A 25020-nucleotide genomic window follows, 5' to 3' on the forward strand; every position below is an offset into this window, starting at 1 on the left:
CAAGAGACCGAAGCTAATAATGATTTTTACACGTAGTAGTACATATAACAATACAAAAAGATATTTACTATAACGTTTTAGAAAACAACGGCGGGGCTAGGTGCGATAAAACCTAAGTCAATGCCAGATTGATACCAGACAATACTACGGACGACTGCCTGGGTAAAAAAATGGGCAATGAACACCAAGACACATACACTTCGTGCTGTGACACCGAGCACCGCGATGGACGAGTTTAGGACGCGGTGTACCGCCAGCGAGCACAGAGCACGGAGCAGCGCAAGCGAAGGAAGAAGCAAACTAGTAAACCAAAGAGGCAAAAGAACTGATATTAGTTGGAAGGAAGAACAACGCGTGACCAACTAGCCCGGCCGTTCAGAGTTTAAATTAGGGATTAACATGCACAAAAAAGACATTACAAGAAAGATACATGAAGAGTGTTATGAGTGCATTGTTAATGGTAAAGGAACGTTCTGAACAGAGGCAGTATGAACTTTCGTAAGACTCCTAACTGGAAGCAAGCCAATTAAAGCTTATGTGTAAACCGTGAAACACATTGAAATTTTTTTCCCTTTCCAAGAATGACTTGCAAATTTTTAATTTAGTGGTGGTGGTTAGTGTTTAACGTCCCGTCGACAACCAGGTCATTAGAGACGGAGCGAAAGCTCAGGTTGGGGAAGTATTGGGAAGGAAATTGGCCGTTCCCTTTCAAAGGAACCATCCCGGCATTTGCCTGAAACGATTTAGGGAAATAACGGAAAACCTAAATCAGGATGGCTGGAGACGGGATTGAACCGCCGTCCTCCCGAATGCGAGTCCAGTGTGCTAACCACTGCGCCACCTCGCGCGGTTTTTAATTTAGTGGGGACGCATATGGTGACGTCGAATAACGTGGCGCAGTCATAAGTTACAAGAACATACACATGTGCCACTCCTACTAAAAACAACTAGCTACTAAACTAAATGGAAAGTAGCTAAACCTTAAAGCCCACACCAATAAATAGCTAGAAGCAGTAGCACTAAAGGGGCATATTAAAAGTAGGAGCAACTCAAAAACCAATACCTAAAAGCCGGGGACTTAACGTGAGATAAGAGGTGAGACAAATTTTACTTCACGAGTGACAGGCAAATTTTATTTTAATGAGACACAGAGAGTGACGCTCAATAAAACCCCGTAGTAATAGGATAAAAAATTGAAAACATGCAAACTACTATTAAAAGAGGACATTTTACAGCTATGTGAAGTAGAAATTGGTTTGATCTTGAAGTCCTCACTATAGGAAATGTGCATATGCAGTGTAGCAGCTAAGCCTCGTGAAGGGTTACCAAAGCAATGTCGAAAACACTGAAACATACACGTTATTTGTATCAAAATGTGTATTTTCCTATCAGTTGCGTGAAAGAAGGATAGTAATCTGCTTTGGTTCTGGAAAGTATTAAATTTTGAATCAAATAATCAAAGTGTTGACCATGTTCACTGCTAAGGTACACACTAGATTCGCTGTATGCAGTTCTCTTTCCTACCACTCAGGGTAGGCCTAATGTTCTGATGTTATAACAGTTGTAAGCATAGCTCTTTCACCACACCAGCGCAGAAAATTGTTGCACACTCTTTAATACGTTTGTTCGTTTTTTCCTCCACAGAGGCCCCCTCTACACCGACTCTCTCCGTGAGCCTGTAAGATGACTTTAGTAACACTGTAATAACTTTGTCTCTGAGCGATGGTCTACTGTGTAGAAAAGTATTTTTGTTTCCCTTTTGTGATAGAAACAAAACCTTGTGGCACTGTTATGTGTAATGTGGTCATGAAAATAAGTCAACCCCTTAGCAGTTATGATACAAACTCTCTTGAAAAGAATATCTGAGTGCACAGCGTGTTAACTCACATTATAAATAACTAATGCTACAATAAATGAAACAATAAGTTATAAAATTTATTATCTTGTATAGTAAGTACAATAAGAAATTTCAGCTTCTGGCAACTAAAGTTCGTCCCTAAAGGCTTTACCAGTTCCAAAATCCCATAAAGGAGTCACAGATCGCCAGAATTCCATACGCTTCTTGGCGAAACCCCTCTTTGCTTTCAGCTCTTTACCGATTTCCAAGTACTCCGGTTCATCATCAGACGCAACTTTCGGCCACGTTACAGACTCACCATCAGGAGTTGGGTTCCTGAAAAACCAACAAAGTCACTAAAAAAACACCAAAATGGGACGGTTTATGTATAATATTGGTGGAAACGGTATGCTCGACCATGATAAATGTATTCTTGTCTAGAACAGATCACGCTCATAAGAAGAAGGCTTTAAGATACAAGTATCATCTCTTAGAACAAGCCGGCGTTGCCGTATAGAGTAAATTCTCAAGGGTGTGAATGTATTTCCACCGGTTAAAGTGATTCGCAAGGAATTAGGTTGATAAGACTAAATATTTTCACAGCCGTCGCAGGCAGTGATGTCTTTAATACTCTCTAATTACACAAAATACTTGCACGTCAAATAACTTTTGTATTTCGAATATAACTTAATAAGTATAAATTAATAGGTAAAAATGTACTGCACTAAAATAATAATAAATAATATGTGATAATAACTAATAAAGCAGTAGCGCTGATTGTGTGTGTTCAGATGAACTTGAGTTCTGTTTCGTCATACAATTTTTTTGTTTGCATAATTCGTTCCCAACAGGCATTCATAAAAAATTGGTAAAGATTCATAAGAAGGAAACTCCTACCTCTTCATGTTGGGTAGTTTAAAAAAGGATGTACTTCTCTTATGAACCACATGATGAATATACTGGGCTACAACCAGGGATGTCATCGAAGAGTGGACGATATGGTACTGACCAGTTGGTTATATACTGAGTTCTGAACCATTGTAGACTTTATACACACATCAAAAAAGTTTTGCACCACCCCGGTTCTCAGAACTCCTGAAGATAGTTGTTGACTGTGGATATTGTATCAAGACACAGTGCCTTTGACTGTACAGAGATGCCACTAAATCTGCCCAAAGATGTAAACAACCATGCATGAGCAGCGCCTATTAGACGGAGGAGGTCCGACAGCCGATCAGTTCCAGCCATTCCACCAGGAAGGAGGTACACGGCTCGTGTTATCTGTAGTTCAACCATGCGTAGATGGTCTGTACCACGGTACGATCCTGTCCGCATTTTTGCTTTGTGCCAGGGAGGGCTCTCAACAAGGGAAGTGAACCAAAGAAATGTTGTTCGGACATGGAGGAGATACAGAGAGAAAGAGCCGTCGATGACATGCCTCGCTCAGGCCGCCCAAGGGTTACTACTACAGTTGATGACCGCTACCTACAGATTATAGCTTGGAGGGACCCCGACAGCAACGCCACCATGTTGAATAATGCATTTTGTGCAGCCACAGGACGACGTGTTACGACTCTAATTGTGCGCAATAGGCTACAGATGCGCAACTTCACTCACGACTTCCATGGTGTCCATCTTTGCAACCATTACACTATGCAGCGCGGTACAAATGGGCCCAACAACAGGGCCAATGGACCACTCAGGATTGGCATCATGTCCTCTTCACCGATGAGTGTCACATATGCCTTCAACTGAACAATCGTTTGAGATGTGTTTGGAGGAAGCCGGTCAGGCTGAACGCCTTAGTCACACTGTCCAGCGAATGCAGCAAGGTGGATGTTCCCTGCTGTTTTAGGGTGACATTATGTGGGGCTGAAGTACGCCTCTGGTGGTCATGGAAGGGGCCGTAACAGTTGTACGATACCTGAATGCCGTCCTCCAACCGATAGTGCAACCATGTCGGCAGCGTACTGGAGAGGCATTCATCCTCAATGGCGACAATTCGCGCCCCCATCGTGCACATCTTGTGAATGACTTCCTTCGGAATAACGACATTGCTTGACTGGAGTGGCCAGCATGTTCTCCAGACATGAGGGATCTACGCTGAATCGCCGTTGAGGAGTGGGACAGTATGGACGAACAGTGCCTTGATGAACTTGTGGATAGTATGCCACGACGAATACAGACATGCATAAATGCAGTAGGATGTGCCACTGGGTATTAGAGGTACTGCTTGTACAGCAACCTGGCCCACCACCTCTGAAAGTCTCGCTGTATGATGGTACAACGTGAAATGTGTGGTTTTCATGTGCAATGAAAAGGGTGGAAATGATGTTTATGTTGATCTCTCTTCCAATTTTCCGTACAGGCTCCGGAACTCTCGGAGCTGAATTGATATAAAACTTTTTTTCATGTGTGTACATTTCAACCAAATCCCGGCCTCCTGGGAACAGGACAGAGAGATTGCGAAATGGGATATTTGGGGGTGGGGGCTTTTGCCTTTAAAAACGTAGAGCAAATAGGGAACTCTTTGGACCGTAGCATTATGGGTATACACTGATCTTTGCGGAATTCATCCGGTCGCCTTTTGCTACCAAGCACGAGGACAAATTCAGGTGAGCTATCGAAGAGTAGCATCGGCTACCCACATCGCACAGACCATTATCTCGCTGTATGCTTTCCTCATATTCGTCTTGACCGTAACTGGAGGAGAGACCACTCTGAGAAAGTGCGATGTAGGCTGTACGGTGCGTTCCCGCTAGCAGCGGCCCTCGGGATACACTGTCGTTATCGCTGAGAGAAAATCATGGAAATAGTGTGATTTCATGCCTAATTTAATTTAAACTGGGGACTAGTTTTGCGCTGTCTTAATGTAATGGTAGTAGAATCTCACATGAGCAATAACTTGTTCATCGACTTACCACCTCAGTATGATGAATATCAGTTGAGTTATCCTGAACTGCAAGACCTCTTCCAGGAAGAGTTTATGTTGTGTCACAAGAGTCAAGGCATTAAGAGAGGACTTCAGGACTTAATAATTACAGATTACAAAAGGTGAACCCGATAAGCATCCACTTCCCGTATACTAGATGGCAGTTTAAGTACCGTTACTTCTGATCCACTTTTAGTTATCGGTGCTACGCTTTGAGAACTTTCCGTTTTCGTCTTTGGAAAATTTGTTAACAGGAAGAAAGGACCGAGGAATGCTTGGGGTTGATTCAGGACCAGCCGATAAACGATACTATTTCGAGTCGTTGGGTAAGCAAGATGTGCACCTGGCGACAGCAATGCTAGATATGCAGCCAACCAGTGTACCGTTTAGTGGCAGAATGCCAGTTAATAGGGATAGGCACTGCAGGTGCAGTGATTTCAAGCAGGTCGTTAGCAAGAGAGAGGAGGCCACGTGGGCAAACTTGGTATCTTCACCGTCCGCGGGTTTCCGCTAGCGAAGACGCTACTCAGTAACTGTCCAGTGCTTGCTTTACTTCAAGATCGGACAGCGCCGCTGTCAGGTACATTAAGACCTACAAACAAGAGTACGCGCTGCACAAAACTCTCACGTATATTGAACGGATCAACAATAAGTACAGTACATAGGTTGAACCACTTTCTGTCAAGGCAAGGTTAACATATGTGTTTATTCTATTTATCTTCCTCAGAATAAAATTTTTAAACCTACTCAAGAAGGCGGAATTTCTTGGCATTTTGCTCACAGGCAGTTAGTACAAATAAATCGATGGTATATTTTAATTCATTGAGAGATGTACTTACCCAGTTTTAGCGAAATTGGTCCACAACTTAGTCAACGTATCAACTATCTTCCTGTCTTCTTCTGGTAACTCATAATTTTCTGGGTAGAACGGGTTTTTCGGAAATAAGTAGAACAGTTCGTCTGTGTGTCCAGCGCCTGCAAGAAAACGTTAAAAAAGCTGACAGCAATAGTTCTATGAAGCGAAACACTTTCACGCAAGCGGAACTTGTACGAGCGACCAGCATGAATGGAACTGAACGTACGTAGACATAATACATGAAACCGTTCAGAGGGGAAGTAGTTCAGAGGGGAGGTAGTTCAGTTACGTCGGAAATTCTATCTCTGTATTGCGTCCTGTAAAGAGGTAAGTTATTGAGTTGTTCACGTGCGGCAAATATGACCCTACTGCAGCTGTCTGCTACTATTTTGTATGAAGTATTTGATATAAATGTTGTAACCGTACATCTGTTTCTGGAATTGGTGTCCTGGTGCAAATTTCAATTTTTGTATAAAAAAATCAAAAACTTCTTTTGATCCTTCGTGAGATTTTTCACTGTGTTAAGTTTCCCAGTCAATTTATAGGTAAAACCATAGTTACAAAATGTTGGACCTTTACTTCCTGTAGTCCATCGTTACTGCTAAATTATTAACAAGTCATCGATTCATTATTTTTTGTTGTTATTGGTAAGTTTCGAAACAAATACGTGAACTGCACGTAATTCAAGGATTCCATATAGTAACAAAAGCTCTTTGGACAGTTGTTCCATACCAAAGGACACTAACACTTTCACTTGAAAGTTAGTCGGTATTTCCCTGCATTAATGCGTAAATCCCTTGATTAACTAGAAGTATCTCACGCTCAATGAAATAATTGTGAACCATTTCGTTAATCATTTCGAATCACTTTCACGTTTTAGGAGTTTATGGAGTCAGCTTTTGTCGTATTTTGACACTTTTCAGCTGTTCAAGTAGTAGTTCAGTTTTCGTTTTTCAGTTGTCGTCCAGTTCATATCTAGTCAGGAGTAGATTAAGAAGAACGTCTACTGAGAAATACAAAGAAAAGTACTGAATCGGAAAGCGTTAGATATACTAGAAGGGCTGACGTGTCAGCTGCTATGAGAGGTCTCGAAGATAACAGCCCCCGACTGTATCGGAATACTGTTAGTACGTTCCCAGTCACGTTCACGCTGGTGTCCGCTTTCGTGGTCTTGGGGTTCGTGTAGTTGAATACTGCCACAAAGGTCTCGGACTTGGGATTTAATATGGTGGAAGAGTATAGGTAGTGATTCGCTTATCATATGACACCAAATGAGAGTTACGTGACTGAGTGTTCATACCAATCGCTTATACAAATTATGCTCTTACAAAATATATCGGAGAACTTAAGCATGGCGATAATCCATTACTCGCTATTACACTGTTTAATTGAATGAAGCGTAAGGGAGAATACGTATACGTAATATTCTACTTCAACAATAAGTATAACAACACAACATAGCACTAACTGTTTTATCTTACCAAAATCAAAGTTAATTTTTCGATAGGGATCTGCTGTCCTGTACTTTCCTCTGTAGGTAAAATAATAATAGTAGACAGAGGCCGTGTTTCTGTAACGTCGGACTGCCTCGTCACTTCCCCAAATAAACATGACATCTGAGTACAGCTGTTGAAAAAGTCAAAAGACATATAACAAATTGTGTGCAATTGAATAAATGACTATTTATAAAATGTTCTGAATAGTAGTACATGTAGAAACTACTTATTACAAATCCCTTGTAGCTTAGATCAGTTATGGAAAACGGAGGAGTGCCAGTATTAATGATAAGTGACCTCTAACATAAAGTTAAGATTATAGATCTTAAGTGGAGGTTTACTGTCTTTTGGTTGAAAAAAAAAATCGATTTTTTTACATTGCATTTTTGGATCCATGAAAGTGTTTAGAATCCACCGCTGAAACGGTTTTTCCGAATATGGAAAGGAAGTGTTTGTTATTCGCGGTTGAACAAAAAACGCACCTGCCTTAAATCGGCAGTTATTATACCGGTGCTTGGGAGGAAACACACAAAACTCAAATGAAAGTCTGAACGCGTGTGTTTGGAAGTTAGCCCCCAAGTATTCTGGTGCGAAGACTGTGGAGATTACGACGTTCCTGGCAGTGAGCAGCTTCACAGAAGGGTATTCAGCAATTCTGAAGACCATGACAACAATGGATGCCACCCTGGGACTCTATTCGACGCAGTTCGCCAAGCATTCGGACGACCACCGGATACAAGTGGCCGAAAACCGCTTGTCACCGGCCGTACGAGCGGCTCTGGAGCAGCGCAGCATGGCCCAGATCGAGCAGAACGCCCTCTATGAGGAAGAGAAAGGACTAGTTTATGGACTTGGAATAGCAGATTGAAGGTACGTTGCATAATATTGCATTTATATGTAGTCAAAACTTCAAACACGCTTTTCTCTAAATGACTTTTTTTTATCGCGCGGTATGGTAACTTCAAATCTACTGAACCGATTGGCATGATTCTTTGTTTCCGACGAAGCTAACTAAATTGCCTAGGAGTTTTACCACTTTTATTCCGATCCATCAACTATAAATATTTTTACTTGGCCGATGAAATAGAAAAATCGAAGGAAAAATCATATTTTTTCAAATGGCCTCCATTTTGTAACGTCATCTCACTTTTGTTTTTAGACGAGCCGGCTGACCTGTGACATACCACGCGTGGAGGTCTACGCTGAAATTTTGTTTCCTTCCGACGGCACTTCCGCCTTTGCTCTTCGACATTTCAAGTAAAAAAAAATTCCAGTTTGTAGCGGAAATATCAATGAACATTTTGAGAAAATGTGACATTGATATCTATAACAATTCCCAAGAAAAGAATTCTCAACATACTTTTTCGGGCCAAAGACAGTAAACCTCCCCTTAAGGATTTAGTGCATGGAGGAGAGAATGAAATTCCTGCCGTTCACTTCACCGAAAGCAAGATTGTTGTAGTATCTATGTACTGTGTTCCCAAAACTGGTGTCAAAGTTATTGTCCACCATGAAGACAATCTCTTAATGTACTTACTTAGATATAAGATTAATAAAAATTTAATATTTGGTAAGATTAATATACACTCCTGGAAATGGAAAAAAGAACACATTGACACCGGTGTGTCAGACCCACCATACTTGCTCCGGACACTGCGAGAGGGTTGTACAAGCAATGATCACACGCACGGCACAGCGGACACACCAGGAACCGCGGTGTTGGCCGTCGAATGGCGCTAGCTGCGCAGCATTTGTGCACCGCCGCCGTCAGTGTCAGCCAGTTTGCCGTGGCATACGGAGCTCCATCGCAGTCTTTAACACTGGTAGCATGCCGCGACAGCGTGGACGTGAACCGTATGTACAGTTGACGGACTTTGAGCGAGGGCGTATAGTGGGCATGCGGGAGGCCGGGTGGACGTACCGCCGAATTGCTCAACACGTGGGGCGTGAGGTCTCCACAGTACATCGATGTTGTCGCCAGTGGTCGGTGGAAGGTGCACGTGCCCGTCGACCTGGAACCGGACGGCAGCGACGCACGGATGCACGCAAAGACTGTAGGATCCTACGCAGTGCCGTAGGGGACCGCACCGCCACATCCCAGAAAATTAGGGACACTGTTGCTCCTGGGGTATCGGCGGGGACCATTCGCAACCGTCTCCATGAAGCTGGTCTACGGTCCCGCACACCGTTAGGCCGTCTTCCGCTCACGCCCCAACATCGTGCAGCCCGCCTCCAGTGGTGTCGCGACAGGCGTGGATGGAGGGACGAATGGAGATGTGTCGTCTTCAGCGATGAGAGTCGCTTCTGCGTTGGTGCCAATGATGGTCGTATGCGTGTTTGGCGCCGTGCAGGTGAGCGCCACAATCAGGACTGCATACGACCGAGGCACACAGGGCCAACACCCGGCATCATGGTGTGGGGAGCGATCTCCTACACTGGCCGTACACCTCTGGTGATCGTCGAGGGGACACTGAATAGTGCACGGTACATCCAAACCGTCATCGAACCCATCGTTCTACCATTCCTAGACCGGCAAGGGAACTTGCTGTTCCAACAGGACAATGCACGTCCGCATGTATCCCGTGCCATCCAACGTGCTCTAGAAGGTGTAAGTCAACTACCCTGGCCAGCAAGATCTCCGGATCTGTCCCCCATTAAGCATGTTTGGGACTGGATGAAGCGTCGTCTGACGCGGTCTGCACGTCCAGCACGAACGCTGGTCCAACTGAGGCGCCAGGTGGAAATGGCATGGCAAGCCGTTCCACAGGACTACATCCAGCATCTCTACGATCGTCTCCATGGGAGAATAGCAGCCTGCATTGCTGTGAAAGGTGGATATACACTGTACTAGTGCCGACATTGTGCATGCTCTGTTGCCTGTGTCTATGTGCCTGTGGTTCTGTCAGTGTGGTCATGTGATGTATCTGACCCCAGGAATGTGTCAATAAAGTTTCCCCTTCCTGGGACAATGAATTCACGGTGTTCTTATTTCAATTTCCAGAAGTGTAGATGTGATGGGGCAAATTTCTGAAGACAGATTACTGCTAGATATCCTCAAATCATAAAGTTACATTTGCTTTAACTATTAGCCTACCAGGCAGAATGCCTGTCTAGATAATGTCAGATCAGACATTGCCAAAGATGATGTAATCTTAAATGTTGTTAAACCGATGTTCTCTGACTATCGTGGAATTTTCCTGAAATTAATGGCGTTCAAGAGAAATCATGCTCAGCCAGTAAAGCCCCGGACAGTGTGGCTGATAAATCCATAATGTAACAAACCTCGCACAAAGATTGGTGTAATGCTGTCATGGAGAATAAGCCTTTAAGTGATGCTTTTGATTGTTTCTTAGATACCATCACCACTGTCTTTAATGAATATTGCCCCCTCATCGTTAAACAAAGTACACTAAATGCAAGGAGAAAACAGAAAAGTAATGTAACTGACTGGTGTACACCTTACTTAAACAACTTAAGAATTCTGTTAAGAATTTACTATGACAATTCTTGCTCAAATATTGAATGTAGACAGTCATATTCCAGATTTAAAAAGCTTTACAGAAAAGTTATCATTTCTGCAAATAATAAAGCAAATGACAGCTATATTTCTCAGGCCAGTAACAAATGTAAAGCAGCATGGAAAATAATTGAAGCAGAAACTGGGCTAATTCCAGAAAATTGACCTGTCACTCAAAGTGCAAATGAACTAAATAATAGTTTCATAAATTCTGGGGAATTAGCTTTAACAAATGAAAGAGATTTAGAGGTAAATGCAGATAGACTTCCCAATTTGTGGGAAAAAGAGTTGCCAGTAGACCGGCCAAAATTTAGATGGAGAACTATCTATCCTAAGGATATACTAAATGTAGTCAAATCATTGAGCAACTCCAGAACTGAGGACATCGTGGTTTATCTAATTTTATCATAAAGAAAATAATAGACAATGTATGCAATCCACTGTCTTACCTAATCGATAGGTTGTTGATAGAAGGAGCACTTCCAGACTGCCTTAAAATGACAATTGTCTTCCTCATATTCAAAAAAGGAGACAGAAATTCACACCAAAATTACAGACCTATTGCAATAGTACCTATATTATCCAAAATTATTGAAACATTAGTGAAAGACCTATTACATGATTTCTTGAGCCTTACAACCTCCTAGGGCCCAATATGGATTCCGAAGTAGGCTGTCAACACTAAAATCAGTTCAGAAAGTTTTACTATCAATATTACATGGTTCCGAAAATAGGGAACACACATAAGCAACCTTAGTAGATTTAACCAAGGCATTTGACACTGTCCCACACAACATTTTAATTTAAAAACTTGAAAAATATGGAATAACTGAGGTAGAATTATTGTTGCTGAAAACATATTTGACAATCAGAAACCAAATGGTAGTTTTAAACTCAAATAACAAATCGAACCTCCTCAAGGTGAAATATGGAGTCTGGGACCTTTCTTACTTATATTGTATGCGAATGATGTGCCCAGCACATTACCATACAAATCTGCACTGTATGCTGACGGCACACCTTTTGTCACATCACATAGTGACACAAATGTAATCAAACAAATGAACAACTCAATGATGGAAAAAGCAGCTCAGTGGTTCCAAGAAAATAAACTGTCATTAAATAGAAATAAAACTGAACACATCCCCGTTTGCCTTAGAAATATTAATAATGGACCAAATCAGCCCAGACATTTAGTAAAATTGTTAGGCATATATTATCCTGGAATATCCACAGAGAAGAGCTTTGCAATAAGTTGGCAAGTGTTTTATATCTCCTTAGGAAAGTTAAGGATTGTGTCACTAAGGAGTGCATGCTTATGGCATACTGTGCCTTTTTCCATACACATTTGCATTATGAAATACTTGTTTGGGGAAACTCTGCTGGGGAAAAAGACGTCTTACTCTGGCAGAAGAAAGCCATTAGATGTATTTTTGATGTGAACAAATTAACTTCTTACAGACAGTACTTTATTGAATGCAGAATACTTACAGTCCCCAGTCTATATATACTCAAAGTACTTATGCAAGTCAAACAGAATGCCCACATGTATGAAAGCAGATCAGATGTGCACTCATATAAAACCAGAAACAGGAACTTATTAGACATTCCTTGGACACATTTGAGTAAAGTCCAAAATAATTTTGTACATGCTGACAAAAAAAACATTTTTAACACTACATCACATGACACAAGGGAGTTGCGTGGATATAAATTTAAAATGATGGTAGGGACATGGCTGAAAGAGAAAGCATTCTACAGTACAAGTGAATTCATAATACATAATAACAAAATTTAATGGTTTTTTATGCAACGAAAAATATGATAGTCTTTTATATAATGAAAAATATGGTGCTCTTTTATATAACGAAAAACTAACGCGATTGTAAACTAACAAAATTGTGATTGTGAACTAAGAAAATTGTAACTTACGACTTACTACAAAATTTGTCTGTGCAAACGGTGTAACTAATTGTGAATCAGTACAAGCTGTGCAATGTTTATGTAATAGTACCTGTATATATTAACCTATTGCGTAATCATTTGTATAACCATCTGTAGAATTATGTATGTATCTTTAGTATAATTTCTGTAATCAACTGTGTAATTATGTAACAAATGACGATACCTTACACAACACAACAGTTGTCTGCAGGCAAATAAATCCGATTCCATTCAATTCTTATATGTGAACTACAGCCTGGAAGAAAGAAAGTATACCGGTGACGGCACACGCCACCTGGGGGATAGCAGATGAACTGATAATGGTTTCAACGTCGCTAGCCAACAGATAGCATAGTGTCGTAGCTATCAGAGAGCCATAAGTGTCTACCTTTTGATACAAAATGCTCACATCCAGAAGGCGCGCTGTGGTGCGAACGTGTGAAGCAAGTAGGCAACCATGCCAAGGAGATGCACTCATGCTTCCTACAGCCAACCAAGCGAGCTTGAAAGGGATCAAATTGTGGCATTCCGAGTGGCGAGATGGTCCTTTCGGAGGGTTGCCACACTAGCTGAACGTGCTGCGTCAGTTGCGCATAGCGATGCTGGTATCATTTTTCACGTAAACGGTCTCACACCTGTAGATGAGGTTCTGGACGCCCGCCAGGATCGCTGTATTGTAAGAGCAGCATTGGCAGATCATACAGCTACCAGAGCACAAATATAGGGGCTGTGAGTCCAACCAGTTATTACCAGTGGGACTACAGACGAGGACACTTCTAGTTTGTCTTGCACTCCCGCCACGGCATCGATGTGCACTGCTCGACTGATGCCGCCAGAGGATCACTTTATTTATTTATTTATTTACGTCAAGTTCCATAGTACCAGATTGAGGAGCAAATCTCCAAGGTCATGGAACGTGTCAGTACATGAAATTACAACATAAAAGTAATAACAGACAAAAATAAAATGTTTATGACGCCGAATGTAGTCAATCCGTAAGTTTAAGTAATCGCAATCAACAATACAACAGGAATCAGCTTAATATTTCGAGGAACTCCTAGAAAGAAACGAAGGAGTGATCCATGAGCAAACTCTTCAGTTTAGATTTGAAAGCGAGCGGATTACCGCTAAGACTTTTGAATTCGAGTGGTAGCTTAATGAAAATGGATGCAGCAGTATACTTCACATCTTTCCGCACAAGAGTTGAGGAAGTCCGATCCAAATGCAGGCTTGATTTCTGCCGAGTATTAACTGAGACAAAGCTGCTTATTCTTGGGAATAAGCTAACATTGCTAACAAGAAATGGCAGCAGGGAATATATATATTGAGAGGCCGATATCAAAATAAACAGCGGTCGACAAGAAGTTCGTGAACTTACACCACTTATTGCCCGAACAGCAGGATGGAATGGCGCGCCGTGGTCTTCAGCGATGAAAGCATATTCTGTCTCAACGCAAGTGATTGTCGTTTGCGCGTACGACGCCGACCAGGTGAGCCCTGTCTGGCAGAGAGCTTTCACCTAAGACACCCTGGAACCCAGGGCCAGGCCTTGTGGTCTGCGGTGCGATAAACATTTGGCGTTTCTCTAGGGGACACTAACCAGCGCTCGGTATGTGCAGAATGTTGTCAGACCCAGTCTTTTTCTATTCTTGCAACAGGAAGATGATGTGGTGTTCCAACAGGATAATGCTCGCCCTCACACTGACCCTGAAACTCAATGTGCTCTGCAAGACGTACTACAGCCTCCCTGGCTAACACGATCTCCGGACGTGTCCCCAGTAGAACATAGGATGGGACTGGAAGTCTTCATGCGACCTGTTGATCGATATTCTCATAGAACTACGTGAACATGTCGAACAGGCTTGGCATACGTATCTCAGGTCAGTAATCGCTATCTGTACAATCGACTGCATGCCAGAGTCGGCTCCTGCACTGCAGCCCATGGAGGCTGAGCCACGTCTTAATACGGGTGTTACAGCATGCATCGACACGTGCTACCCCAGAATCGCTTGTGCTATTGATCTGTAAATGTACCCACTGCATTTACTCCATATGCACTTTTGCTACAACAAATCTTAAGTGAATTGGAGACTTCTAAAAGGGTATACTAACTTCTCTTCCGGCAGTGTATTAATCAAATTATTTATATATTAGTAAAATACTTATGTATTAACATGTATTTTCTTCATTTGGATTATTGTGATTAATTTTTAAGCAGAAACGGAGCTATTACATTATGAAAGTGTATTCGAAAAGAAAAATGTCCAAGTGTCTACTATATATCAAGTTTGTACTCACTTCAGTCATACCCTTGAGAGAGAGACTTCCAGATGGAAAATAAAATTCACGAATCTTTTCTCCAATGACATCAGCATTTCGTGCGGTATCATAAAATATCGTTATCGGTAACAAAGTGTTTAAATTACTTTCGAACTCTTTCCACACTGAACTGTTGGCATAAAACCCTGAAAGAGAATGCATCGTCACTCAACAATAAGTAACAGATGTAAATAGCAATAATAAACGCTGTTATACAAAGGGCAGTCAAATGAAAATGAGACAGATGCTAAGAAAGTAAGTAAACAGTTTATTTCTAAGGTAATACCGTTAGATGTTAATACATTAATGCCGTTGTGAGACCAGATAGTCAGTGTCTACAACGGAAAAAGCTTGTGGTCGTCAACGGGACCATTATTGTATCCAGGCTTACCGCTCCTCATTCGAAGCATATCGAGGCCCATAGGCAACTTCACACATTTTTCAATGAAGAAACTGACCGTCCTGTTTCACAGTGAATGCACTTGATTAGTTTTGAAATAATAAACAGTGTACTTACTTTATTTCCATCTCTCTCGTTTTTATTGGATTGTTCCTTGTAGTAGGTGCAACCACTATGAAGCTAATACACGCATTAAAAAAAAGAATACTATTCAAAAGACCAGCGTCCTTTTCGCTTAGTCCTATTTATTGACTAAAATGGAATCAATTAAAAGTTCATCTTACACATAATTTTCAATTCTACATTCTTTTCTACTGTATAGTCTCGGCAGTTTGAGCACGAATCTGTTCGTCACTGTGCCTAAGAATAAACGTGTGTTGGAGGGCGGCGTGCTCCTACTCCATGCTTCCCACGGGGAGGGATCTCTGGATTAGGTAATAAGTCAAGAAATTACATTTTATGTGAGTGGAATACCATGAAATAATAGCAAATTATGAATTATTTGTGTATTAGAGTGTCAGGTTTAACATAATGAAAAACATTCAGTGTAATAGTCTTTGAAAACATACTCTTCAAGTAAATGAGAGTTGGTCAACAGAAATTTCTTTGTTCTCAAACCTCACGAAATTAGCCAGGTTAATTGATCATTCGTCGGATTTACGTCTTTGCCAAAGTGAACCACGAATGTCTTGTGTAGTAGTTTTTGCTCCTAAATTTGTTTCCATGCTTTTCATTATTTATTTATTTATTTATTTATTTATTTATTTTTTTGAGGAAAGAGAAATGAAGGAGTTGTCGGAAGAAAGTGCTAATCCGCAAGAACGTTTTTCGAGCTACTCCATGTTACGAGAGCGTCCGAACTTTTCATTCTGTTCTCAGTATCGGTTGAGGTATTACATATCATGCGTATCTTTCTTAATCTCATTTTGTTAGTGGCATTTGTTGGGTGCAGACATCCCATGACAACCGTCCAAGTTCGTCGTTGATCCAGTCCGTCAGTTTTTTCTTTATTACAGAGGGCAGGCAACCCTCTAATCGAACACGCTGGGATACCGCCTCGGCGAATATTAGGTCGACTTCCCTGCTTCGCTGGAGCAAGTTGCAATCCTCTGCCGCTAGAGAACTCTGAATTGCAGCGCGTAACGTGGCGGTATGTAGCGCAACTACATCCGTGAGTGAGAAACAGCTTTCTCCTCCGATAATAGAAAGCCGAATTCGAAGAGCTCGTCCACACATGAAGCATCATCTCCTTAATGATGATAGTGCCAGAGCAGTAACGGGCACTACGATTAATAGAACAATCCGGCGCCTTGAGTTCTCTGACATTTATCATTCCCATATAGCCATAATTTGGCTCCAATCAATTTTCATTTCTTTCCAAAACTTGAAGAACATCTTCGAGGACTTCATTTCGATTGTAATTGAGCTGTGCATGGAGAGGCGAGATTGTGGCCCCATGAACAGTGTCAAACATTCAACAGCGACGCTATCAACAAACTGGTCTCTCCTTCAGAAAGGTGTGTTCTCATTGTCATTGCGACTGTTGAGAAATAAACGTGTCGGCATGAAGAATAATGATGTAGAATGTTAATGAAGTTTGATAATTTAAAAAGGTTTAAGAGTTTACTTATAACAAATTCGGAGGCATTACTTTTCAGCACGCACTCATACATGGTTAAACGAAAAGACACGAACGTAATTGTAATAAGTACAAACAACTAATATAGCGTGCAGTACGTTCTAGTGGTACATACGGAACCATTTATTACCAGCACGTGGAGCATTCGAAAACACAGCAGATGACATTATCAATCCTTACGAAACAAAGGCTTAAAAGGCTTAGTACTTCCTTCCGCCGACCCGTGCAAACAGTTGTAACAACTCAGGATTTATATTTTAAAGTATTTGGTACTCATTTATATTCCTATTCTTTTATCATATGTAATGAGGACAACAGTTTTTATCTCAAGGCAATGTAAGGGATTAAGAGGCATCGGAGCTACCTATTACAGTGGTCATGTTCTCAACAGCTAACGTGTGCGTCCCATGCTGACATATTATGTCAAGACGTAGAGGATAGCTTAAAATACTTTACTAGCTTGATCTGTGCCCTACTACATACGTTGTTCTTTTTGCCTCGCACTACTTACCGTTCTAATTTCGGCTTCATTAATTGCGGCACTAACCTACCCCTATATAATTAAACGCTCCAAGCCGTCTTAGACAAATTTACGCAATTTCCTAGAAAGTAACAAAAAATGGCTCTGAGCACTATGGGACTCAACATCTGCGGTCATCAGTCCCCTAGAACTTAGAACAACTTAACCCTAACTAACCTAAGGACTTGACACACATCCATGCCCGAGGCAGGATTCGAACCTGCGACCGTAGCGGTCGAGCGGTTCCAGACTGAAGTGCCTAGAACCGCTCGTCCACACCGGCCGTCCTAGAAAGTAACAGCTTACGCATAAGCAGCAGTAAAGGTGATAATGCTACAGTAAAAAAAAATAGTGACTGAGTCAACCATTACTGTAATAACAAAAAATATTACTGCGAAACTATATTACCCTAACGGAAGATCTTTTCGTATTCAAACTTTTACACTTTTCGCTTAGCTTTAGCACGTCCAGCAATTTAATCCTGACTGCCACTGTAGTTCCCGCACTATGTTCGAAAATAGTAACCTCGGAATCTCCTCCGATCATCCCTTCCGATGTCGTGTCACTAACGACTAACACCCTTCTGTTCCTTATCCTTGAGTGAGTGAGTCCAGAATTACTACCTAGTGCATGCTAAAAAACACTGGCTGCGATGATGGCAGAAAGAACATGCAAGCTTCTTACGTATGTACCGGATTTCATAGATGAGTTTGCGATGGACATATCAAATTAGTATGACGTATGTAAAAGAACTGGAACGGAATGTTTTAGCTGACCGTCTAAATCAATGCTATACCTGCACAAAAAAGTCCTCCTTCATTTTCATTCACGCCAACCATCCAGTCCACTTCAGCAGGCTTCAGGAGCGACGAGGGTCCGGGAAGAAATGAAGAAGGCGTGGCAGCTTCCTCGACGGGATGAAACAGTACGGCAGGGTGTACGCCCCATTTCTAGAAAAACAAAGTATTGCATAGTTTACGAGACTTAAGCTATACTGATGAATAATACTCCGCTTCGAGCAAGCAGCAAGACGGTGTCGAATTATTTTGTTCCGCCTGCTGTTACACGTGATCTCGTAAAGATTAAGGTATTAAGTTTGTGAGATACTGAAATAATTTTGAGGTGTATACTCCCTTCATCAGAAAAGTTCCAGGACAGGTTTACTTAAAAACAGAAAATGGCACTTACCAGGTAATGATCCAATCCCCTATCGAAGTAGCTCCTTTGGCTACCTATACAAAGTTCCCAACGTTTCTTGAGGTCTTGGAAACAAGCAGGGAAATTTTCCACCGCGATGCTTGTAAGCTTGTCATAGCCCATTGGATGTCTGTGATATCTTGACGAAGTTTTCCTTTCAGTCGCCTTTTCAGTCGCGAAAACGAGAAAAAGTCGCAAGGTGAGAGGACGGGCGAATGTGGGATGGCAATAAAAGAATGTCTGGCCAGACACTCTGTAATACATAAAGCAGTATGGGGTCTTGCATTGTCTTGCAGTAAGAACGAGTCCTGAGAATGTTACAAATCAGGGCGGCGACATTGAATCGCTTGTCGGAAACTTTTCAAAACTTCGATGGAAACAGTTTGGTTGATTGTTTGCCCTGGAAGAACGTATTCGTGGTGAACTAGTCCTTTGCTATCAAAGAATGCGATCAACATTTTTCTTATTCTCGAAGGTTATTGTACGACTGTTTTCCGGACTGGTGATCCAAGTCTTCGCCATTCAGAGCTTTGACGCTACCCTGTAAGACGTCGTGGTCTCATGACTTTCATTGCTTACATATTACGCCCTCACAATCATATTCTGCACATCAAGACGCTTCATTCGAACCCAAATTCGATAAGATATAGTCAATATTGTATGAATTCATGTAAACGATATGCAAATAACAAGTGCACACCGGAACTGAAATACTCGAGGCAGGCGTACACTCACATACATTCCAGACACGGCGGTCACAGTTGCTTTTAGTTCGAGGGACGCAGACCACACACCGGGAGGCCGCACCCTTCAGAGGACGAGTCAACCTCGGCCACCTGTGGAGCAGTCAGCATGTGTCTGAGTGAAAGGGGGAACGACCTCGTGTTCAACTTAAAAGCAAATTCCGCTACATTGTGTGGGAGCGTCTAACCTAAGCATTCTTTACACATAGCACGCAGTTTTAGAGATTTTCACAGGGAGACAGTAAACCCCAAACGCCGATACTACAAATTTCCGGATTGGTCGCCTTAAACGAAACGCCATTCTCCCGTTTTAGAAGAGCAATGCTGATTGGCAGACGATATTTTTGACGCCTTGAGCTGAATGAGTAACGGAAGAGACTGAAAGATATACCCCTTCATGTCTGGCGTGGAGAGGCGCCGTTCCATTGTGGCTCTTGGAGCAAAGAACAAGTCTCTCCTCAGTACTTCACTGGGAGAGCACCTCTGTCGAGAGCGAATCGAAGTGCGACTCTATATTGAGTGCTTGCGATTAAGCATTGTTCACTGTGTTGGCCGACACACGTATAGTGCAGTGTGAACGGACAGAGTTATAGTTAAACGCCTGTGAGCTAATTTTTGAGTGGCATTGCTGTGGACTGGTTATCTGACCTGTGTACCACGCCAGTAGTTAGACTAGGGTCGAAAAGGAATCCTTGACTTCATCAAGGCGTAGGGAGGGTTTGATTTATGGAGGTCAATCCAGATAGAACGAGAATTATCTTATTTGTCAGCAGCGAGAGGCACAGACAGCAGTCATCGCAGCTTACAGTATTGTGTGCTGCAGCTATTGTGAGCCCCATATTTCCTCCAGAACAGTACACTTCACTGCATTTCACACACGACAGCCTCGACCGTACTTAGCAACAATCTAACGGATAATTATTCAAGTTGAGTAGGCGCGCCTCTCAGCGATTCTGCCAAGTAAACTACCATCTTAAACTTTGTATAGAAATTTCATTAGCGAATCCTACCCTTGAGAGGTAACTTCACATTCAGAAGAGAGCCATGATATGACTTGTTCAATTCATAACTAAAAGTGCCATTGTGATTTCTCAGAATTTTTGCAAAATAAATTATAATTTTCGTTAGTTTCATGTTTTTCTTACTCTAACAGGCACTACTCCAGTACCCAAGTATCCCACTAGTTACGTAAGAAACTTTGTAAATTTTTGTGTCATTTCCTTACAGTGGAAGACTCCAGAAGATATTTATTGCTCAAAGTTTTTCAGGCATTTCTCTTTAGAACGTTAGGAGCCTCTGTCTGACTTCTGTAGTAGTGTGGGGGTGGAATTTGCATCTTGCAGGAGCCACAGGGTAAAGGGTACATCTCAGATTAATCCGTTACACAGAATAACAGAACAGCAGATCAACCCCACGCTCACATCCAGTGAGGGTCATATTGATAGCATCAGCTTCCATCCCCAGCAATAATGTTTGACAGAAATGTGGAATCACGTCTTGCTCTACCCAGTAATTCATCAGACATTCTTCGCCTTTCCTTTTCTTGTTCGTCTGTTAGTGTGTGAGGGACGAATATTGCATAACTTTCCATTTACCTACATTTTATAGTAAAATCTTATGGTAGACCCTACACATCATGATTCTATTAAGTTCTTCTGATATTGCACATACAGTGATTGCTTAATTATTGTCCATGTTTGAGTAGGGATTTTCCTGAGCTTAATGCAGAACTTGCTGTTCACTCATAGCTTACAGTCAGCATCCATTGTGCCACCTAGCTCACAGTTAACATCCATTGTGCCACCGTAATGCGCCAAGAGCCCAAACAGTGTGTTCCTAAGCACATCTCTGTCACCTTGTGAGATTGCGCAGAAGCACAGTCAAGGTCGTTTCAAGGACGCCCACGTAATAGGTAACTTAAAAAAAAAAAGCATTTGTACCTTTACAGTTCTGCAAACTCAGAAACAAAAAAATCCGGTCCTGGAACATCTGTGTCAGGAGTATGTTCAGTGCGGTGCACATCATAGACCCTGGCTAAGTAGAAACATGATTTTACAAATATTTGCAGCATCATCCCCAACTGTTACTTGAGTTATGATTGTCCTGTTGATAAGAACAAATCCATCTTTTTCACTTCATTGTTTATTTGGTATTTAGCTTATCCGCAATCGGCATCATTAGTAATTTTCACTTTTCAGTAATTTTTGAGAATGTTGCTTGTGGGAAATGTCAGCGATCTCTATAAAATATTTTAAAATTTAATTAAAAACAACCTTGACGGCAATAAAATTTTTATTGGCAATGGTAACAGGTTTCGGTCAAAATGTGACCATCTTCAGACCATGTTACATCGTGATGGCAGGTGGTGGCAGTGAACGAAGCAGGGGCCGAGGATACATTAATGTTGATTTGAGCAGCTTACTTAGGTGGATTCATGATACCTACTCCAGTCACCACTACACTTGTCGTCATTGTGTAGCATAGTTTTAAGATACTCACTTTTCGGCTGAAGCTGGTAACCACTGGAAATAAATATTTTGTGGTCGATACTGTTTTTAATTCAGTGTCATTTTTCAATTTTTTCGTGTGTCCATTGGTTCTTCTGCAGCGCTAGATGAACAAGTGCTAGTTTCTCATTAATACTAGGCAATATACATTTCACTAATATAACCTTCTCTGTTACACACATGACGTTGCTCACCTGTTGTAGTGTCGACAGTGCAGCAAGTGAGATCACGTGCAATGTGCAAAAGGAAAGGTTGTGTGTAGCTAAACGTCTAAATATGACCCACTGCCAATTATAAATCTGAACAGTGGGCATCTAGTGCCTACAGAAGGAACAATGGGCACACGGAAGGAATAGAAAAACGAAAATCACTGATGATTCCTAATATGAACAGTTGAGCAGTGTTGGATGAAAAACGAAATAAACATTGTTGCAAAAGATGAATCTATTCGTATCTACACTACACGTCAAAAGCTTTTTGTAAGCTATTACAAATTCGAATTTGTTGTTAAAACAATGATTTGGCTTTGAATATTCTACTGTAACCTCGTAAAAAACCTGTAAAAACTAAGCGCCCCTGTTTTGTATTTGACTGATTGTTCGTGTAGAAAGGTGCTGATGAGTATCCAGAGCAACAATGTCGTGCCTTTAGCTAATTCGGATAAGCCTCATTGTTTCAGCTGTCTGTGTCGCTTTAGTCTATACTACAGTGTGTGTATCTTGCAGTGTGTTCTTTACGTGATCAGTTTGATTCGAAGAATGACATTTTCATTCTGCAGCGGAGTGTGCTCTGATATGAAACTTACTAGCAGATTGAAACTGTGTACTAGACCGAGACTCGAACTCGGGACCTTTGTCTTTCGTGGGCAAGTGCTATACCAACTGAGCTACCCAAGCACGACTCACACTGTTTTAATCTGCCAGCCACCTGGAACACTCCTAGTACCATCATACAGAGAAGATCAGTTCATATCTATAGGGAGTAAACGTCAGAGGACTCGTGCTGCACCTGGAATTCCCTAGGAAGTAAATAAAATGCGACCAGCTGCAATCTCTTTCTCAAAAGTACAACGGCGTTTTCATGAACAAGGTATGAAATATTGAAGCGCGACCAAATAGTTTATTGCGCGTACAAAGTAAGGTGAATCGATTGCAATGGGTACAGCAACACAGAAACTGAAGCGTGAAGCAGTGGTCCAAACTGTTATTCATGGACGAACCTAATTTGGAATTATTTGGAAGCCATCGTCGAATGTTTGTTCGTCGACTTCGTGGAGAACGTTTGAAGAGTCAGTGTGTGAAGCCAACAGTGAAGTATAGTGCAAGATCAGTCGTGGTGTGTGGATGTTTCCAGCGTAGTAAGGCCGGTGATCTAGGGAGAATTAATGAAACTTCAAAGAAGGGCGGTTATCACAGGATATTGATCAATAACGCAGTTACATCTGGAAAGAGGCGTAGGTTTGTTCTGCAGCAGGACAATGATCCCAAACATGCTTCTAAATTGTGCAGACGGTATGCCTATAGAAATGAGAGGAAGGGAAGAATACAATTTGTCCAAGTCAGTCACCTGACTAACATACCGTGAACTTAGGTAGGTCAATAATTTACAGACGTGTTGGATTGCAGTATTCGCAAAAAAAAAAGAAAAAAACCTTTCCTCCAGGCATCTAAGAGTTTGTGCAGCTGTTGTGACGGCAAAGGGTGGATAGTTTGAAGAGGCTAATATAAACGATGTTGTATTGTACTTAATGATAGAGAGAGAAGTATTTATTTTGACCGACCATTTAGTTTGCGAGGTGTGTTTCCTCGTTCAATAAAAGTGTGTAGTTATTGTCAGGGCTGATAGAAAATTTTTGATAGGTGGTGTTTATAAAAAAATAAAATGGAACATGGTTACGAGGTTAAATAAAATTAGGCCCAAAAGGAGTTGGTGCTCGACTTACAACAGTGTCGGAAACATTGCACATTTTGTGTTAATGAAAAAAAGGTCGTTATTTTGCCCACATATGTGGAATCTCAGTCAACTACGTCCAAAAACGCTTGTTTATTGCGGATGTGATAAATTTCTGAGTTTCGATTCCCCATTTCGCTACAAAACCTGGAGCCTCTTGGGGCTATTGCAGCGAGTAGTAGCGAGAATTAGACTGAAACTTGCTGGCAGATTAAAACTGTGTTTCAGACTGAGACGCGAACTCAGGATTGTTGCCTTTTGCGGGCAAGTGCACTACCGACTGAGCTACCGAAGCACGATTCAGCGCATTAGCTCATATTGGAAAGATCCCCCAGCTGTGGCTAAGCCATGTCTCCGCAACATCCTTTCTTCCAGGAATGCTAGTCTTCCAAGATTCGCAGGAGAACATTTGTGAAATTTCGACGATAGGAGATGACGCACTGGCGGAATGAGCTATGAGGACGGTAGCTCAGTCGGCGGAGAGTTTACCTGCGAAGGGCAAACGTTTCGGAGTCCGAGTCTTGGTCCAGCGCACAGTTCAATCTCTCAGGAAGTTTCACACCACACACCGATGCAGGATGAAAATCTCATTCAGGCGTAAGACTAACCTTTATGATGTTCCCGGCGAGCAGCAGCTTGTGGTCGTCGACACCGCGCAGACAGTCGACCATGGCGGCGTGGGGCTGTGTGGGGCAGCCCAAGTAGGCGGCCACCTCCCGCGCCCTCGCAGCTGACTCCCCGTTGCGCGCCAACGTCCAGGGCGCCAGGGCGGAGCCGCTCTCCATTATGACGCGGTGGAAGAGACCTGGTTCAGTGAGGTACAGCTCTCGTAACCTGATCGCCTACGATCTACAAAAGCGTCAGGAAAATATACTGCTAGAAGCAGCAATTGTACCACTATCCATTCCTAACCCAACAAGGGCCAAACTGGAGTGAAATATGCCACAAGCTGGATACCCAAATAATTACGTTTTCAGTACAACTGTACAAGTTGTGTAATAGTAACGCCGTCTACATTCTGTGTGTTAGGAAAGATTACGTTGTAAATTTTGTCATTCAGAAATTATACCTGAATATTGTTTTTTAGGATATCGTATTATGCATGGTGTTTACCAGCATGATCCGAAATCTGACAATGGTAGGATTGTGGTCTACTGGATTTG

General features: G+C 41.9%; 1 protein-coding gene and 1 long non-coding RNA gene across 4 annotated transcripts in view; one reads left to right on the forward strand and one right to left on the reverse strand.

The window, feature by feature from the left end:
* LOC126355945 (uncharacterized) overlaps positions 1 to 2020 on the forward strand; it is a 106641-nt gene extending 104621 nt beyond the window's left edge. The window contains exon 2 of the long non-coding RNA XR_007565556.1: positions 644 to 2020. This is a non-coding gene — a long non-coding RNA (uncharacterized LOC126355945). The remainder of the gene's footprint in view (positions 1 to 643) is intronic.
* LOC126355941 (juvenile hormone esterase-like) overlaps positions 1 to 25020 on the reverse strand; it is a 101740-nt gene that overhangs the window by 5307 nt on the left and 71413 nt on the right. For 2 of the 3 annotated variants that reach the window (XM_050006524.1, XM_050006525.1), the window contains exons 5-10: positions 24466 to 24662; positions 18257 to 18410; positions 14881 to 15047; positions 7107 to 7251; positions 5609 to 5744; positions 2010 to 2173 (exon numbers count right to left, since the gene is read on the reverse strand). In XM_050006524.1, the coding sequence (XP_049862481.1) occupies positions 2010 to 2173; positions 5609 to 5744; positions 7107 to 7251; positions 14881 to 15047; positions 18257 to 18410; positions 24466 to 24662 (963 nt within the window). Of the gene's footprint in view, positions 1 to 1910; positions 2174 to 5608; positions 5745 to 7106; positions 7252 to 14880; positions 15048 to 18256; positions 18411 to 24465; positions 24663 to 25020 lie in introns of those variants that run through there. The other variant, XM_050006526.1, reaches the window with a different exon arrangement.

This window comes from Schistocerca gregaria, chromosome 3 (assembly GCF_023897955.1).
Source record: "Schistocerca gregaria isolate iqSchGreg1 chromosome 3, iqSchGreg1.2, whole genome shotgun sequence".
NCBI lineage: Eukaryota > Metazoa > Arthropoda > Insecta > Orthoptera > Acrididae > Schistocerca > Schistocerca gregaria.